Consider the following 16,837-nt stretch of genomic DNA (forward strand, 5'->3'; position numbering starts at 1 on the left):
CGAGACCTCGCCCGTGCCCGCCTCCCCCTGACGGGAGGGGCATGGCCAGCGCGGGGGGCGTGGCCAGTGGCGCTAACGGCTACGCGGGGGGCGTGGCCAGCAGCGCTAACGGCTACGCGGTGGGCGTGGCCAGTGGCGCTAACGGCTACGCGGTGGGCGTGGCCAGCGGTGCTAACGGCTACGCGGGGGGCGGGGCCAGCGGCGCTAACGGCTACGCGGGGGGCGTGGCCAGCGGCACTAACGGTTACACGGGGGCGGGGCCAGCGGCGCTAACGGCTACGCGGGGGCGGGGCCAGCGGCGCTAACGGCTACGCGGGGGGCGGGGCCAGCAGCGCTAACGGCTACGCGGGGGCGGGTAGAGCTGAGGCCCGGACGCCCGGGCCCCCTCGGTGCCGCCGGCGCCATGAGGCTCCGCGCGGCCCGGGAGCGCCCCAGGCGGGGCGGCCGTTGTCCGTGGCGGGTGGCAGGGCCGTGTCCTGCCCCGTTGTCCCCTCGGTGCCTCCCCGGGGCCCGCTGTGGCCTCAGGCGAGGGTTGGGCCCGGTGGGAGAGCTCGGAAAGGACAAGGCGCTCGGCCGGCGGGCAGCGCCCCGGGCCGCCACGCAGGGATGGGAGCGTCCCGCTCCGTGTCCCCGGCWGTCCCCGGGCGCCCTGGAGGCTCCTGGCGCCTCGAGCGGCCCTCGCTGCCCGTGGAGCGGGCAARGAGGCGCCATCCTCGCGCGGCCCCTGCGGGCGAGGCCGGGCCCTGCTTGGAGCATCTCCCTGGGCGTCCGGAGCTGGGAATGCCGGAGCTCCTCCAGGGAAGGGCGCCGGGGGCCTCACACGGCAGCGTCACGGCGCGGAGCAGGGACCTCGTGTCCTCCCGGGGCCCGGGAGCTGCTCTGGGCAGGTCCAGCGCGCGCCGTTAACCCCAGCATTCCCAAGTCTCCCTGTATCCCCCTTCCCGTTGCACATCTCCCCCGTCCCCGGGCCGCTCTGGGCCCCGGCGGTTCCGCGGCTGGGAGGCGCCCGGTGGCGGCGGCCCCGGGGCGGGGCGGGGCGGGCGGGAGGAGCCGCCGCCGCGGAGCCGCCCCCGGCCGGCGCGGGGGGCAGAGCCGGGCCGGGCCGAACCGGCGCCGCGCCGAACCGCACCGAGCCGAACCGCACCGGGGCCATGTACGGTGAGTGGGCGGCGGCGGGAGCGGGAACCACCGGCGCCGCCCGGGACCCGCGCGCGCCGGCGCTCGGCATCGCCCGCACGGCCCCCGGGCCCCTCTCCCAGCCCGTTGCCCTCCCGTTTTCCCTCTTTTCCCCCCTCATCTAGGACCTATGTGGCGCCCTGCTCCTCCATGGCTTTGGGGGTGTGCCCTTGTCCCCCGGGATAAGGGACACGCGGGTGGCATCACATCCCTCCGTGGGTGCCGGCACCCTGCGCCTAATGGGGAACATGTGGCGGGCACAGCGGGCCCCCCCGGCGCGGGGCAGCGGGTCGCGCTAAGCCGCTCCGAGCTTATTTTTCATTATTCCCGGAAGAATCCGGGGACCAAAGCCCGGGAAGGGGGGGGCGTAATAAATCCCCGCTGCCTGAGCATCCTTCCCTGCGGATGCTCCCGGCCTGGCTGGGGTCCCCGCGCCAGGGAGCAGCGGGATCGACGGTGGCTTCGGAGCAGGGGGCTGCAGGACGCCCGGCTTCCTCCGCTCTCCTCTTCCTCCCGCTCCGCTGTTGAGTCATCCAGGTCTCCCGGCTGGTATTTTTCCACCCGCAAAACGAAAAAGGGGAGGGCAGGGAGCGGGGGGGACAGCGACGACACGCGGCTCCCTTCGYGGGGGGCATCCGGACGCCGGGAAGCGGATCCGCCAGCACCGGCGCATCCTTGTCCCGTTCCCAGAGCCCGTCCGGGGCCAGGGCCAGCGCTGCGAGTCCGAGTCGCGTCCAGGTTGGCTCCCATTTATCTATCTATATTTATTTATACATCTATTTTATTTATTTGCTTTTCCCGGGCGATTAGGGCTGCCCGCAAAGCAGGAATTTGCAGGGAGCTTCTGAACCTCTGAAGCGCGGAACACCGCTTGGCTCCTGCATCCGCGCGGGACGCGGGATTCCATGCGCTGGTGCAGGGGGATGACAGGGACTTGGGGACACCGGGACGCCCTTGATGTCCCTGGGCACCGTGGGCTCTTACTGGGACCGGCCCTGGGGCCCTTCCTCCGCCGGCGCTTGCGGAACATCCCGGAGCCGCGGAGCTCCGGGGGCTCCTCGGGATGAGCAGCGCATTAGGCAGGGCCGGGATTATCGGTATCTTTTTAATCTCTCCTCTGAACCGTCTCCCAGCCGTGGGACGGATTACCCGGGTGCTGGCGTTGATAGGAGATGCACTTCAGGTCTCTTTTTCCCCTCTCTCTCATATTATTTGCAAAATAACGCGGTGTCCTCGGCGGCGTCGCGCCTCCGCCGCCCGCTTTCCGCGTCGGATCCGGAGTCGCCCGCTGTGTCRGCTCCGTCCGGAGCCCGTCGGGGCCGGCGGCCGCTTGTGCAACGGGGGATTGTGCAAGACGTGGCGCTTGCCGAGATGCTGCGCTCTCTTTTCTTCATTTTCCCTTTTTTTTCCTCTTTTTTTTTTCCCAGTGGTGACAATTCAGGTTCAAAACCAGCCTCTGAGCTGCACAACTTCCCTCTGCCCGATTTGTCCCCATGGGAGCGCAGGGTTTTGCCCCACTCTGGGCACTGCAGTGCTGTGATTTACCCCCCATTCCYGAATCCTTCCCACTGGAGCCACTCTGCGTCCACACGGGTTTCATACCCAAGACTAATCACCGCTGTGAAACGTTAATTAATCCGGCTGCCACCGGAGCGGGCAGCGGCAAGGACGGATCGGGGAGGATAAATGAGAATTTTGGCGCATTTAATGAACATTTGGGCGCATTTAATGAACATTTGCAACCTCAATTCGCCGGTTTTGCACAGAGGAGCCACCCGCAGGCTCTGGCCGCGCCGCAATTAAAAGAGGGCTGCTGGATTAACGAGGAAGGCGCGCGGATGCCAGTGCCAGGGGTGCCCGCCTGGGCTGCGGCCCGTTCCCACTCCTCGTGCCCCATTCCCAGGCGCCGCTCCGTATCCCGCTCCGTGTTGCGGCGTCGCGGGGAGCGARGCGGCCCGGCCGCTCCGTGACTCAGCAGCCGCCGCCAAAAACTCCCCGCGTTTGTTTAAGCGGCTGCTCCCGAGCGCCGGAGCCCCTTTGTGTCGCTCCCGTTGCTTATTCCCCTCTTGTTTTGTGTGTGTGCAGTTTCTCACGCGGGGCTGGCACCGGGCCYGGCGGCGCCGCTTGCTCCCACTCCGGGAGCTGGGAATGTCACTCCGCAGGGCTGGGAAGGGCATGGTGACCTGAGCATCCCTTCTGCATCCGTAAAACCCTCCAAATATCCCAAATGGGATATTGGGTTAGAAAGGGAAGGACTGCGAGGGAAGGGCATGGTGACCTGAGCATCCCTTCTGCATCCCTAAACCCCCCCAGATATCCCGAATGGGACTTTGGGTTGGAAGAGGAAGGGCTGGGAGGAGGGACACTCAGTCTCCACTCATCCCGCAGGCGTTTGCGGCTGCTGCGGTGCCCTGCGGCCCCGCTACAAGAGGCTCGTGGACAACATCTTCCCCGAGGACCCGGAGGTGAGCGGGGAGGCTCCGCCGGGATGCGGGGCATGCCCGGGCGGCCGCTCGGACGGAGCCCGGCGCCAGCTGCTCTCTTGCAGGATGGCCTGGTGAAGACCAACATGGAGAAGCTGACGTTTTACGCCCTGTCCGCCCCGGAAAAGCTGGACCGCATCGGCGCCTACCTGTCCGAGCGCCTCATCCGGGACGTCAGCCGGCACCGCTACGGGTAAGGGCCGCCTCCGGGCGCCGCTTCCCGCGGCTCCACCGGCCCCTCCGGCACTCAGACGTGTCCCAGGYGGTCATGAGTGCCGCTTCCAGCCTTCTTCCCAAGCAAAACCAGCCAGATAYTCCCTTCTGACTGTTGTTCACCTCCGCATACTTATTTTCTCCTGTTTTTCTCCACTCTGCACCAATTTTAGCCTTGTTTGACAGGTGAGTAGGAAACTCAGAGGTGCCGAAACCAGGCTTATTTTTGCAGTACTGGGAGGAACTTCAAGGTGATAAGCTCAACCGCACTATGAGACACCAGAGAATCTCCCAAAGTCGCAGCTTTCCCCAGCYTTCTCTTGGGAGGGAGGTTAAGGTTGGGGGGTCTGCTGGGCTGTATTTTTCCAGGAGCACCTGGGGGTGTCCCAGCRCCGGGATGAGCGGTGCCGGTGCCGCCCCACAGGTACGTCTGCATCGCCATGGAGGCGCTCGACCAGCTCCTCATGGCCTGCCACTGCCAGAGCATCAACCTCTTCGTGGAGAGCTTCCTGAAGATGGTGGCCAAGCTGCTGGAGTCGGAGAAGCCCAACCTGCAGATCCTGGGCACCAACTCGGTGAGCGCCGCGCGGGGACCCCCCGGCCCCGGCCATTCCCCTCCACCCCTCCGGGTTTCCTGTCCCCAAGGAGCCCCGGGGCTGTCAGCGCTTTGGGGGCAATGGAGCCATTTAGGAAGTGATCCCTGTGGATTTTGGGAGCCACTCTGGCAAAGGGTGGCTTCACATTGGCAGCAGTGGGAAAGCGCCGGCAGTTTGGGAGGATCCCAGGCTCTTTGCTGGGAGCACTGGGAATGCTAGATGGGCTGGCGCGATGCACCCGGGAGCCGGGCTGGGCGCAGAGGCTGCCGGGCATCCCAAGCATCCCTCCCTGGCGCTCCACAAGGACTGAGATCCTCTTTGGGAAGGGATGCAGCGACTGGAGATGCTGGGAAATGCAAAAAAATGCAGGGAAATGTCGGAAAACACCAGTCCAGCCTTCACGGGCATCCCGAGCATCCCTCCTTGGTGCTCGGAAAGGATTGAGATCCTCTTTGGGAAGGGATGGAATTACTGGAGACACCAGGAAATGCAAGAAAATGCAGGGAAATGTGGGCAAACACCAGTCCAGCCTTCACATTTGGGGTCTCGGGGGCGCTCGTGGTCCCACGGGCCACCCGACRCCGAGCACCGACCTCGCTGCCCGCTTCCCTCCCCGTTGCCCATCGGCAGAGCTATTAATCCGCAGCATCGACCGCCCGCTCGGAGCTGGCAGCCTGCCGGGGCCTCGGCACGGCGCCTCCCGGGGAAGCCCAGGTGGGAATTTGGGGAATGCAAAGCCCGGGCGGCCCCCCCTCCCGCTCCTTGGGCTTCCCAGCTCGATGCCGCTCCCGGTTTATTTTTATTTTCCCCCTCGGATCGATGCCGGGCTTTAATTTAAGCAGCTCTTCCCCCTCTGCCGCCGTCTGACGTGTTCGTGTCTGGTGTATTTATAGCCGGCCGCGTTTTCCCTCCRCAGCCGCCGCGTTGCTCCTCGCGCTGCCGCTCGGAGCCGGCGCGGGAATCTCCCCCTGGATCTTTCCTTGCTCCCAGCTGCTTTGTCAGCRGCGGGGGGTGCAGGACTCACCTCCCCTCTTCCTCCTGCCCTCCCAGTTTGTGAAGTTTGCCAACATCGAGGAGGACACGCCGTCCTACCACCGCAGCTACGACTTCTTYGTGTCGCGCTTCAGCGAGATGTGCCACTCCAGCCACGATGACCCCGACGTCCGCACCAAGTGAGTGCGGGACATCCYGGCTCCCGGCGGGAATCCGGGGCCGGGCTCCGGGTGTCTCGCTGCACGGGGAGGTTTTTACCAAAGACTTGGTGTATTTAGACCCCTAAATGATCCGAATGGCTGAAGGTGTCTAGGTTTCCCCAACTGCTTGCACAGTTTCACCCATGCCTCTGTGTGCATACGTATAAAAATATAAAATATGTATTTTTTATATGTCTATTGCTATACATATATCTATGTGTAGTGTCACTCTGCCAATTTATCCCCCAGGATCCGGATGTCCGGCATCAAAGGCCTGCAGGGGGTGGTGAGGAAGACGGTGAATGACGAGCTCCAGGCCAACATCTGGGACCCGCAGCACATGGACAAGATYGTTCCCTCGCTGCTCTTCAACCTGCAGCACGCCGAGGAGGCCGAGAGGTGAGCGCCCTGTTACCTACCTGCTTATTGTCCGGGGTGGGCACCAAACCCGGGCACGGGGGGCTGTTCTGCCCTGCCATGCCCTGGAGGCTCACGGGYGCCTCGCAGCCGCTCGCCCTCGCCGCTGCAAGCCGCCGAGAAGGAGAAGGAGAGTCCCACRGAGCTGGCGGAGCGCTGCCTGCGGGAGCTGCTGGGCCGCGCCGCCTACGGCAACATCAAGAACGCCATCAAGCCCGTCCTCATGTGAGTGCCGTCCTCATGGGAGGCCCGTCCTCACGGGAGTGCTGTCCCTGTGCGGGAACCATCCCTGTAGGAGAAATGTCCCCATGTGAGAACCATCCCCACACAAGAACCTCCCCAGCGTGAGAACCGTCCCTGTGTGCAAAACATCCCCATGTGAGAATTGGTCCTGTGCAAGAACCATCCTCATGTGAGAACTGTCCCCATGTGAGAACAATTGTCCCCATGCAAGAACTGTCCCTGTGCAAGAACGATCCCCATGTGAGAGCCGTCCCCATGTGAGAACCATTCCCGTCTGAGAATTGTCCCCATGCAAGAACCATCCTCATGTGAGATCTGTCCCTGTGTGAGAACCATGCCCAACCAAGAACCATCCCCATGTGAGAATTGTCCCTGTGCAAGAACCATCCCCACGTGAGCACCATCCCTGTGCAAATCCCGCCCCCCTCATTTTTGGCCTTTTCTGGGAACCTGAGGCACRGGGGCCTGGCCATTGCTCCCTGCCGCCCTGGACCATCCCTGGGGATGTGGGGCTGCTCCTGTCCGTGGGTCTGTCCCTCCCTGATGCCCTCCCTCTGCAGCCACCTGGATAACCACACGCTGTGGGAGCCCAAGGTCTTCGCCATCCGCTGCTTCAAGATCATCATGTACTCGATCCAGGTGGGTGGTCAGCAACTTAACGGGTCCCGGGTGCTCATGGCAGGCTCGGCCCCCAGCCTGTCCCCAAAGCCCCCAGACCCTCAGCAGGTTGGAGGATGCCCCAAAASGGGATGTTCCCCCCTCGCCGGCAGCCCTGGTCTTGCAGTGTCCCTTGGGGCAGTGCCCCTTGTGCTGGAACTGGTCCCTTTTCCCATGCGGATCCTTCTTTTCCCAGCGGCTCTGCTCAGGGGCTGCTTCCATGTGCATCGTCCCACTTCCCGCCTCTCGCCTCGTCTTTCTAATCCCGTAAACTGCCTAAAGCCCCTTACAGCCYGATTGGATTTTGCCAAATCCCGTTAATGCATCTTCCAAGCAGGGGGTCGCGGCAACGCGGCGGGGTCCTCAGCGAGCAGAGACRCGCTGGGGAAACCCGGGCAAAACCCAAATCCCTTCCCTGGATTAACCACCACATCCGTAGATCTGCAGAGCCCCTTAGGATGGGGCCTGCAGGGCAAACTGCTCCTTGGCATCAAACTGACTTTGTCAGCGAAGGGGCCGGGTGGTCAGGGGCCGAATGGTGCCCCGTGGCAGCCTGGCGCCAACGCCGTCGCTCCCCCCGCAGCCGCAGCACTCGCACCTCGTGATCCAGCAGCTCCTGGGGCACCTGGATGCCAACAGCAAGAGCGCGGCCACGGTGCGCGCCGGCATCGTGGAGGTGCTCTCCGAGGCGGCCGTCATCGCCGCCTCCGGCTCCGTGGGTAAGYGCTGGGCAACGCGTTCCCGGGCGGGGATGTGACCCCTTCCCGAGGCTTTTCCATGCACGTGGCTGCGGCCGAAGGAGCCTCGGAGCCCCCTTTCCCGCTGCCGGAGAGGTTAAGCCCGCGGTGCGCTCGCTTCCCTCCGGCGCAGGCCCCACGGTGCTGGAGGTGTTTAACACGCTGCTGCGCCAGCTGCGCCTCAGCATCGACTACGCGCTCACCGGGAGCTACGACGGCGCCGCCAGCGCCAAGATCATCAAGGAGCACGAGGAGAGGATGTTCCAGGAGGCCGTCATCAAGACCATAGGTGGGACATTCCCCTGGGAATCCTCTGCTCACTTAGGGAAAGGGAGAGGAGGAGGAGGAGGAAGGAGAGGGCAGGTGGGAGCAGAGCCCCCAGCCAGATGGAGGGTTTTGGAGGAGGAAGGGGCCTTTTGCAGGGCTGCTTTTCCCAGGGCTTGGAAGCATCCGAAGGAAAGGGCAGCGAGGAGTGGCCGGTGYGCGCCCGCTCCGGCCGCTGCCCGCGCGCTCTTGTCCCCGCAGGCTCCTTCGCCAGCACGCTGCCCACCTACCAGCGCTCCGAGGTGATGCTCTTCATCATGAGCAAGGTGCCGCTGCCCTCGCTGCACCAGGCTATTGAAGCCGGCAAAGCCGGGTGAGCACCGAGGCCTTTTCCCTGCCTTCCTTTGGGAGCTTTTGGCAGTGCCGAGCGGGAGCCAGAGGCTCCCACCCAAACGCCACATGTGTGGAAGAAACACGGGAGCAGAGCTACCGTGAGCCAGCAGTGATCCCATTCTGCCATGGGGTGATTCCCTGGATCTGCTGCCAGCTGCGTGCCAGGCGGGACGTGCCGGGAGACTTTGGAGCTGTTCCTGCCGTTTCCAATGCTTTTCTACCCTTTGGGTGCAGAAGGAGGATTGCATTTTCACCCGGTTTTACCATTCGTTTCCTCTCTCCCCCGCAGCGAGAACCGCAATCGGCTGACACAGATCATGCTCCTCAAGTCCCTCCTCCAGGTACGTCGCCATCCCTGCATCCAYGGAGCCTGAACCGCTTGGTCTCCTCCACCTGTGTTTCTCCGGTGTGTTTTAACCCYCCCAAGTGGCAGTGTCACCTGTCCCCCTTCCTCCCTGACTCGACAGGTCTCCTTGGGCTTCCAGTGCAGCAACATGCTCACGGCGCTTCCCAGCTCCTTCCTGGACAGGCTGCTCTCTGCTGCCCTCATGGAGGATGCCGAGATCCGCCTCTTTGTCCTCGAGATCCTCATCAGCTTCATCGACCGCCACGGGAACCGCCACAAGTTCTCCACCATCAGGTATCCGCCTTGGTGGCTTCCTCGGTCGCGGTGTGTCCCCATGGGCCGGCGCTGCCCACGCTGGCTTTGGTTGGTGCCCTGGAGAAGCTGCTTCCTAAGGCCACTGTAATCCCGGATGAGGGTATTCCATGAGGTTTGATACTGTCCTGCCAGTCCATTTTGTGTGTGCGTTTTTGTTCGCATTTCTATGTGTAAACCCTACTTGTCTCGAGACTCCTGGATGTCCAAAATGCTCAGCTTGGTTTCCAAACCCACCTCCAAGCTGGCTTCCCAACCTCACGTCCTCCTGGACAGCTCATTCCTGAGCGGGAGCTCTGGAAGCACACGGGAGCCCACGTCCTGCCCGGGCTTCCCTTGACCTTTCCTTGCAGCACCATCAGCGACATCTCCGTGCTGAAGCTGAAGGTGGACAAGTGCTCGCGCCAGGACACTGTCTTCATGAAGAAGGTAACACTGGGGCCTGGGATCGAGCTGTTCTCGGGATGGGAGGGATGGTGCTTCCAACCTTGGGGATATCCCTAGGAAAAGCTGGTGGGTTTTCATCAGCAGCATCAGTACCCAATACTTGGAGCTCCCCAAACSTGCTCTTTCCCTCAAGGGATGGTGTCTGCTCTTCCAAACACCTTCAGAGGTGGTGAAGACCCCTCTGCCACTGGAGCCCCTCATGGTGCCTCGGGGCTTCATTTCCCTGCTGTGCTCCAGGCTGCAGCTCCTTGGCACCTTTCCCCTGGGATTCTCCTTTCCCGGGCATCCCATTGCGTGGCCCAGCCGCTCTTTCTCCTGCTTGGCTAGTTAAGGTGGCAATACTGGGAGCAGCTGCTCGTGAGGTGACCACCCGCCTCCCTGTCCCTGTCCCTGCAGCACGCCCAGCAGCTCTACCGCCACATCTACCTGACGTGCAAGGAGGAGAGCAACGTGCAGGCTCACTACGAGGCGCTCTACAGCATGCTGGTGCTCATCAGCATCGAGCTGGCCAACGAGGAGGTCGTGGTGGACCTCATCCGCCTCGTGCTCGCGGTGCAGGTAGGCGCATGGCTGAGCACCCTGGGGGGCACGTACCCCATGGTGGCACCATGGCCATGGCCAGGGTGGCCTGGAGGGGCTTGTGGAGGGTGTGAGCAAAGCGGGCTTAGAGGTGGCCAAGGGCTAGTGGTGGCCTTGTGCTGGTGATGCTGACCAGCAACACGCAGCAAGGGYTGAGCCCGTTTGGGGAGTCCCGGTGGAGATTTTGCACCGCTTCTGGAGCCGTGGTGGGGATTTTGCACCAGTTTTGGAGTCTGGGAATCCACGTGAACCCCAGAGGCCTTTGAAACGCCATGGTGGGAACCCATGTGGTGCTGTGGCCATGGCCACCCTCTGGAACCGTGTCGCCGCTGCAGGAGATCGCCCAGATCAACGAGGACAACCTGCCGGCGTACAACCGCTGCGCGCTGTACGCGCTGGGCGCCGCCTACCTGAACCTGCTCAGCCAGCTCACCACCGTGCCCACCTTCTGCCAGCACGTCCACGAGGTGCGCGGGCCGGGCCGGGCCACGGCGCCGGTGTCGGAGCCGCCGCCGCTCGCCCGGATCGCCAGCTCGGCTCCCCGCTTCCCTTCCCCAGGTCATCCAGATGCGGCAGAAGGAGGCTCCGTACCTGCTCCCCGAGGATGTGTTTGTGGAGAGACCCAGGTGAGAGGCTCCAAGGGCGGCACTGGGTGCCCGCGCTCGCCCCGGCTCAGGGCTCATTTGGGATTTTCCGGGGGTTTCTCCCCACAGGCTGAGCAGGAGCCTGGACCGCCTCGGCCCCGAGGTGTTTTTCCGGCAGAGCAAGATCAGCGAGGTGCTGGGGGGCAGCGGCTACAACTCGGACCGCCTCAGCACGCCCTACATCCCCCAGCTGACAGGTCCGTGTCCCCCGGGGCCGCCGTGGGGACGAGGCGGCCGCCCCGGGGTGGCTGCGCTCACCTCCCGCGCCTTCCTCTGCAGACGAGGATCGCCTCTCCAAGAGGAAGAGCATCGGCGAGACCATCTCCCTGCAGGTCGAGGTGGAGTCGAGGAACAGCCCTGAGCGTGAGGAGGTACTGTGGCGCGCTGGACTAGGGGGGCCCCAGTTTGGCATGATAAACCCTCAGATTTTCTCAAATTTTCCCTTTGGCTGCACGGACGAGCCCCCAATACCCCCCTGCATGTCCGAACTGGTCCCATCATCATCCCCAGTGCAGGAGGAAGGTTTCCTGCTGCTGGTAAATCTGTATTTTCCCTGTGTGTGTAGCAATAGCTTTGTAGCTATGGGAGCGTTTGGGGAGGAAAGCAGGGTAATCCAGCCTGGAAGATCACATAGGCACAAGCCAGGGTGCCAGGAGCAATCCCTGCTCCTCAAGGGCGGGCAGGAATGCAGCGCTGGGCRCTGCTCCGGGGCGAGCTGCGGTCCCCACGGCCACGGGGGACCCCGAGCTGCCGTCCCCACTTGTGCCTCCAACCCCGGCTGCTTTTTTCCCTTCCATCAGCGAGCCCCGGCGGAGGAGATCACCTACGAGACGCTCAAGAAGGCCATAGGTAAGGGAGGCACCCAGGCCTGGGGCTGCTGGGTGCCTCCGCGGGGCCAGGGCACCCGTCCCCGTGCGTGTGCCCGTGGTGCCGGGGTCCCTGGGGACACCATCCGTCCACGCGCGCTCCAGCAGACAGCGTGGCCGTGGAGGAGCAGGAGCGGGAGCGGAGGCGCCAGGTGGTGGAGAAGTTCCAGAAGGCGCCTTTCGAGGAGATCGCCGCGCACTGCGGCGCCCGGGTGAGTGGGGCGCCCCGGCGGTGCCCGCCACGTCGCACCGCAGCCRCCCGCCACCGCCGCCCTCCCTCCCTTGCAGGCCACGCTGCTGCAGAGCAAGCTCAACCAGATCTTCGAGATCACCATACGGTGAGCGGGGGGTCCCAAGGGTGTCCCTTTGCACGGGATGTGCCCGCGTTGGCCTTCGCATCCCTGCCAACCACCCCRTCCTTCTGTGCCCCCCAGGCCGCCGCCGAGCCCCTCGGGCACCATCACGGCGGCGTACGGGCAGCCGCAGAGCCACTCCATCCCCGTGTACGAGATGAAGTTCCCAGACCTGTGCGTGTACTGAGCAGGACGGCACCGCCGGACACGCCACGCGGGATGAGGGCTCCCGTCCTCCTCTTCCTCCGGGCCGCCTTTGGGGTCCTTGGAGGGGCCACGGATGGTCCCGTTGGGAGTAGGGGCTGGACCGGGACAGCGCTGGCAAAGGAGGTGCTGGCTGGAGACCCGCTCGCTCCTTTGCCCCATCTCCCCCTTCCCTGGGGGTCCCCTGGGCTTTCTCCCCCATTGTGGCCCTTTCAGGACCCCGCTGTGCCCCCCCAGGTAATATATACATGCGTGGGTGTATATAACATAGGCTAAGGTATATTTCTATGAAGCCGGTGCGGAGGCRGGGGGCCGGGGGGCCGCCGCGCTGCCCCTCTCCCCATCACGCACCATCGTCGCGCCCTTGGCAAATAAACAGTGCTGTGGCCACGCGCCGCTCCGCTGCCGCCCTCATTCCTGCCCGGCCGTGGGGCTGCGAGCGGGGCGAAGGAGCGTCCCCAAGGGGAGGCGCTTTGGGGTGCGTGGGCGGGCGCCCCAGAGCACCGCRGCGCCGCGCGCCCCGCTAGTGCCCCTTCTTGTAGGCGCTCCTGGCGATGGCGTTCTTGAAGAGCGTGAGCAGCGCGGCGCGGCCGCGCTCGGCGCCCATGAAGCCGCCGTAGCGCTTGTCCTTGAGCGGCGCCCGCCAGCCGAGGTGCCGCGCGCCGCCCGCCCCCTCGTCGTCATCCTCATCGCCGCGCGCCGGCAGCTCCCGCCGCACCTCCAGCGGGAAGCCCTCGCCCGCCGCCTCCTCGTCCACGCCATTGGGGTAGACCTTGACGGGCCGCCGCTTGCGGCCCACGGGCTTGCCCCAGCGGAAGTGCTCCATGGAGTAGGAGCGCTTGGCGGCCTCCCGCTCGGGCCCGGCGCCCTCGGCGCCCACGGGGGCCGCGGCGCCGCCGGCGGGCGCCTCGTGCCGCTTGCGCCCGCTGCCGCCGCTGCTGTTGCTGCCGCCGCGGCCGAACTTGTTCCAGCGGAAGTGGCTCATGACGTATTTGCGGACGCTCTCCGAGAGCGGCTGCAGGTGCCCGTTGCCCGGGTACACGGGCGCCTCGGCCGACAGCGCCGCGCGGCACGACGATGCGCACACCTGGGTGGTGACAYGGCGGGACGCTGCATGGGACACTGCGGTCGCACCGTCACCCGCGCCACGTGCGTGTGCGCCCAGGCGTTGCAATCACACATGCATGAGGAGGCTGCAGTTCAATTGCATGTGCGCCCAGGGGTTGCAATTCAACCACACATGCACTGGCAAGGTGCAATTCAATTGCATGTGCGCCCAGGGGTTGCAATTCAATCACACGTGCASTGGCAAGGTGCARTTCAATTGCATGTGCGCCCAGGGGTTGCAATTTAATCACACACGCATGAGGAGTCTGCAATTCAATTGCATGTGTGCTCAGGGGTTGCAATTCAATTGCACCTGCACCCGTGGGTTGCAATGCAACCACACATGCACTGGGAAGGTGCAATTCAATTGCATATGTGCCCAGAGGTTATAATTTAATCACACGTGCACCAGGATGCTGCACTTCAATTGCATGTGTGCCCAGGGGGTGCAATTCAACTGCACRTGCACCCAGGGGTTGCAATGCAATCACACGTGCACTGGGAGGGTGCAATTCAATTGCACGTGCACCAAGGAGGTGCAACTCGCTCGCACGTGGGCCTGGGCGCTGCAGTTCAATCCCGTGTGCTCTGGATTTTGCAGCTCCTTTGCAYGTGTGCCTGGGAATGTTACCCCATTGCATGTGCACACAGGAGTTGCAACTCAACTGCCCGTGTGCCCAGGAGGTGCAACCCGATTGCACATGCACCAGGAGCTGCAACCCCGTTGCACGTGTGCCCAGGAGGTGCATGTGCCCAGTTGCATGTGCACCCAGTGCTGCAGCCCAGTTGCAGCTGCACCAAGAAGCTGCAACTCAGCTGCGTGCACGGCACCCCCAGGGCAGCAGCACGGTGCAGCGCCAGCACCCCGGGGTGCTTTGGGTGGCGTTGCAGAGAGGCAGCGCCACGGAGGGCTGCAGCRGTGCCCAGGGGACACGGCTGGGGCGCAGGCACTGGGGGCCACGGGGGGATCCCTGCAGCAACCCCCCGCCCGCAGCGTCCCCATTGCAAAGGCAGCCCCTGCAGCGGGTCACCCCGCGAGCGGCACCCCCAGCTTGCACCACGCGGGGTCCCCCCCGGCACTTACCGCGGCGTCCGGGTCGCCGGGCTCGTCCGGGCAGCCGCGGGGCCGGCAGGGCGCGCGGGCCGCGCCGGGGGCGCCCAGCAGCAGCGCCAGCAGCACGGGCAGGCTCCAGAGCGCGCCCGCCATCCTGCGCCGCCTGCAAAGCAACCGGCAAACCCGCCCAATTCCCTCCCCTCCCAGGCCTCTTCCACCTGCCTTTCCCAAAGTTTGTCCTCCCCGGCACCGCATCCCTCCCCGCTCCCGCTCCTTCTCCTCCTTGCCTCTGCTTGCAGCTCTGGCGCTGCCCCTTTGGCTGAAGGGAGGATGCAATCAGCATTCGTGGTTAATTAAAACTGAACTGAAATCAAGCCCAAAGGCAGAGGTTGGCGTCTGAAACCCAACGTCCCGAACGGCTTTCCCGGTTGGCTGCAAAAATGCATGCAGCGGCCGGCGGATCCGGAGGCTGCAAGTCCTTGGCGGCCGGAGCGGCTCGCTTGGCGCGGGAATGAAATGAAATGAAATGAAATGAAATGAAATGAAATAAAATAAAAGAAGTAAAATAAAATAAAATAAAATAAAATAAAATAAAATAAATAAAATAAAAGAAGTAAAAGAAAAGAAAAGAAAAGAAAAGAAAAGAAAAGAAAAGAAAAGAAAAGAAGTAAAATAAAATAAAATAAAATAAAATAAAATAAAATAAAATAAAATAAATGAAGTAAAATAAAATAAAATAAAATAAAATAAAATAAAATAAAATAAAATAAGGATAACTTTTTCCCAACCAATTGCATTGAACTCACTGCAAGAGTTCTGCACGAGGTGGGTGGTGGAAGAAACATCCTGCATGCAGAAAAATGAACTAAAAGCAAAGCTCGTTTTGGCCGGGAGCGGCTGTGCGGAGCGCGGCGCCTACCTGGGGCTGCCGGCCGGCCTTCCTCCGCCCCCCGCTCTTCCTCGCGCGCCTCCCGCCGCCGCCGTCCTCTGCGCCTCGGCCGCAGCCCCCGGTGCTTTTATAGGGCGCGCGGGCGTCACGGCGCTCCGGGCCGAGCCGCGGCGCTGGAAAAGCTGGGAAGGGGCTGGGAAGCCGGGGGGGGGGGGGTGACCCCGGGTGCACGTAGGGAACAAAAGCCGGGAAGCGGCTCCGGCGCCGGGAGCGCTGCAGGGGATTAACGGCGCCCCGCGAGCCCCRTCCCGCTCTCCCGCTAATTGCTGCCTGCCGCCCGGGTGCAAATCCCAAATCCTGCCGGGAGGATTAAGCTGGCGGAGTCACCTCCTGCTCCGGGTCCGCAGCGGGATTAAAGTGAATCCCTTGGGATGACGGAGGTGGCCCGGAGCTGCTTCCTAAGAGGGGCCGGGGCAGCGGGGCTGGGGCGGCCACGTCACGGACCGCGGGTCCCGTCCYGCTGCAGCCTCCCCAATGGCTTTTCCAGAGCCGGGTCCCCTGCCAGGTCGGGAGACGTGTGGGAYTGCTGGGCAAGCGGGAAAACAGCCYGCGGGGTGGAGGGGATCGTYGGAAGGTGGAAACTTGGTCACCACAGGCTGGTTTTCCAGCCCTGGGGCCAGCTGGCCCAGCCTGGCTTGTGCCTGGAGGGCTTTTCCACCCAAAACGTGGGCAGCTGGTGCCAGGGGCCCCCGGGCCATTCCCGGCTTGGGCTCACTCCGGTGCCCACGTCTGAGGGGCCTTGGCTGCTCCTGATGCCACGTCCTGCTGCCCTCGGCGGGTATCCCGGGACGAGAGGACAGCTCCTGGGCCGCAGGTCGGGAATGGGGGCTCCAGGCTCACGCTCCTGCAGGGACATCCGTGTTCCTTGCCGTTTCTCCAGCTGCAGAAACACATGCCAGCTTTCCCAGGATGKAGTGCCGGGTGGTCCTTGGTGGGGTGGAGAGCTGCATCCCTTGGGGAGCTCCGAGTGGCTTTTGTCTGCTCTTGACTTCCATCTGCTCTGGGTTGGTCTTGACTTTGGTTGGTCAAGAGGTAGTGAAAGGCCCTGCGTGTCGCTCCCGTGTGTCCATAGGGAGCAGAGCCAATGTTTACATGGAAGCCAAGGGCAGGATATGGCGAAGCCACCCAGGGAGGCTTTGCCTGTGATCCTACCAGGAGGGAACCCATGTGGTTGTGTCCTGGGTGGGCTGGAGATCTGCTCATGTGTTGCTTGATGTGGCCTTGTGCAAGAGAAGGAGGGATCCGGATGGGACCGRCCCGTAGGCACAAACATGAGGTGAGGCCAGGACCAGGGCCTGAGCGTCTGGAGTGTAACCGATTTGCTTCTTTGGACATCTCTTTTAGGATCCCAGGATCCCAGGGTGGCTGAGGCTGGAAGGGACCCCCAGGGCTCCCCCAGGGCAGCCCCTGCTCCAGCAGGGACACCCAGAGCACGGGGCACCCGGGCGCATCCCGGCGCGCTGGCAGATCTGCAGAGCAGGAGCCTCCGCAGCCTCCCTGGGCAGCCTGGGCCAGGGCTCGGGCACCCTCCCACCAAACAAGTTCTTCCTCACGGCCACATGGAGCTGCCTGCGCTGCAACCTGCACCCACTGCCCCTTGGCCT

The 16,837-nt window shown here is 63.8% G+C and overlaps 2 protein-coding genes across 3 annotated transcripts; one reads left to right on the forward strand and one right to left on the reverse strand.

Annotated features, from left to right (window-relative positions):
* The first annotated feature begins 1,104 nt into the window (after positions 1-1,104).
* Positions 1,105-12,382, forward strand: EFR3B (EFR3 homolog B). Of its 2 annotated transcripts, none has more exons than XM_026040917.1 (23): positions 1,105-1,158; positions 3,565-3,641; positions 3,725-3,852; positions 4,297-4,447; positions 5,519-5,640; positions 5,911-6,060; positions 6,169-6,303; positions 6,882-6,960; positions 7,562-7,697; positions 7,849-8,004; positions 8,241-8,352; positions 8,662-8,713; positions 8,840-9,012; positions 9,384-9,459; positions 9,874-10,035; positions 10,392-10,523; positions 10,615-10,682; positions 10,770-10,897; positions 10,980-11,071; positions 11,501-11,549; positions 11,672-11,778; positions 11,855-11,904; positions 12,001-12,382. In XM_026040917.1, exons 1-23 carry the CDS (start codon positions 1,152-1,154, stop codon positions 12,104-12,106), a joined length of 2,448 nt encoding a protein of 815 aa, XP_025896702.1. In that variant the 5' UTR covers positions 1,105-1,151; the 3' UTR covers positions 12,107-12,382. The 2 variants fall into 2 exon arrangements, with proteins under 2 accessions (XP_025896702.1, XP_025896710.1); XM_026040925.1 differs by having other exon boundaries at positions 11,675-11,778.
* A 264-nt stretch (positions 12,383-12,646) lies between these two features.
* On the reverse strand, positions 12,647-14,437 carry POMC (proopiomelanocortin). Its single transcript, XM_026041064.1, has 2 exons — positions 14,378-14,437; positions 12,647-13,210 (listed from the first exon to the last, which is right to left on the reverse strand). The coding sequence occupies exons 1-2, from the start codon at positions 14,435-14,437 to the stop codon at positions 12,647-12,649; spliced, it is 624 nt and encodes a 207-aa protein (XP_025896849.1).
* Between the last annotated feature and the right edge of the window lie 2,400 nt (positions 14,438-16,837).

The sequence above is a fragment of the Nothoprocta perdicaria genome, unplaced genomic scaffold, assembly GCF_003342845.1.
Source record: "Nothoprocta perdicaria isolate Ctin4 unplaced genomic scaffold, notPer1 scaffold_101, whole genome shotgun sequence".
In the NCBI taxonomy this organism is placed as follows: Eukaryota; Metazoa; Chordata; class Aves; order Tinamiformes; family Tinamidae; genus Nothoprocta; species Nothoprocta perdicaria.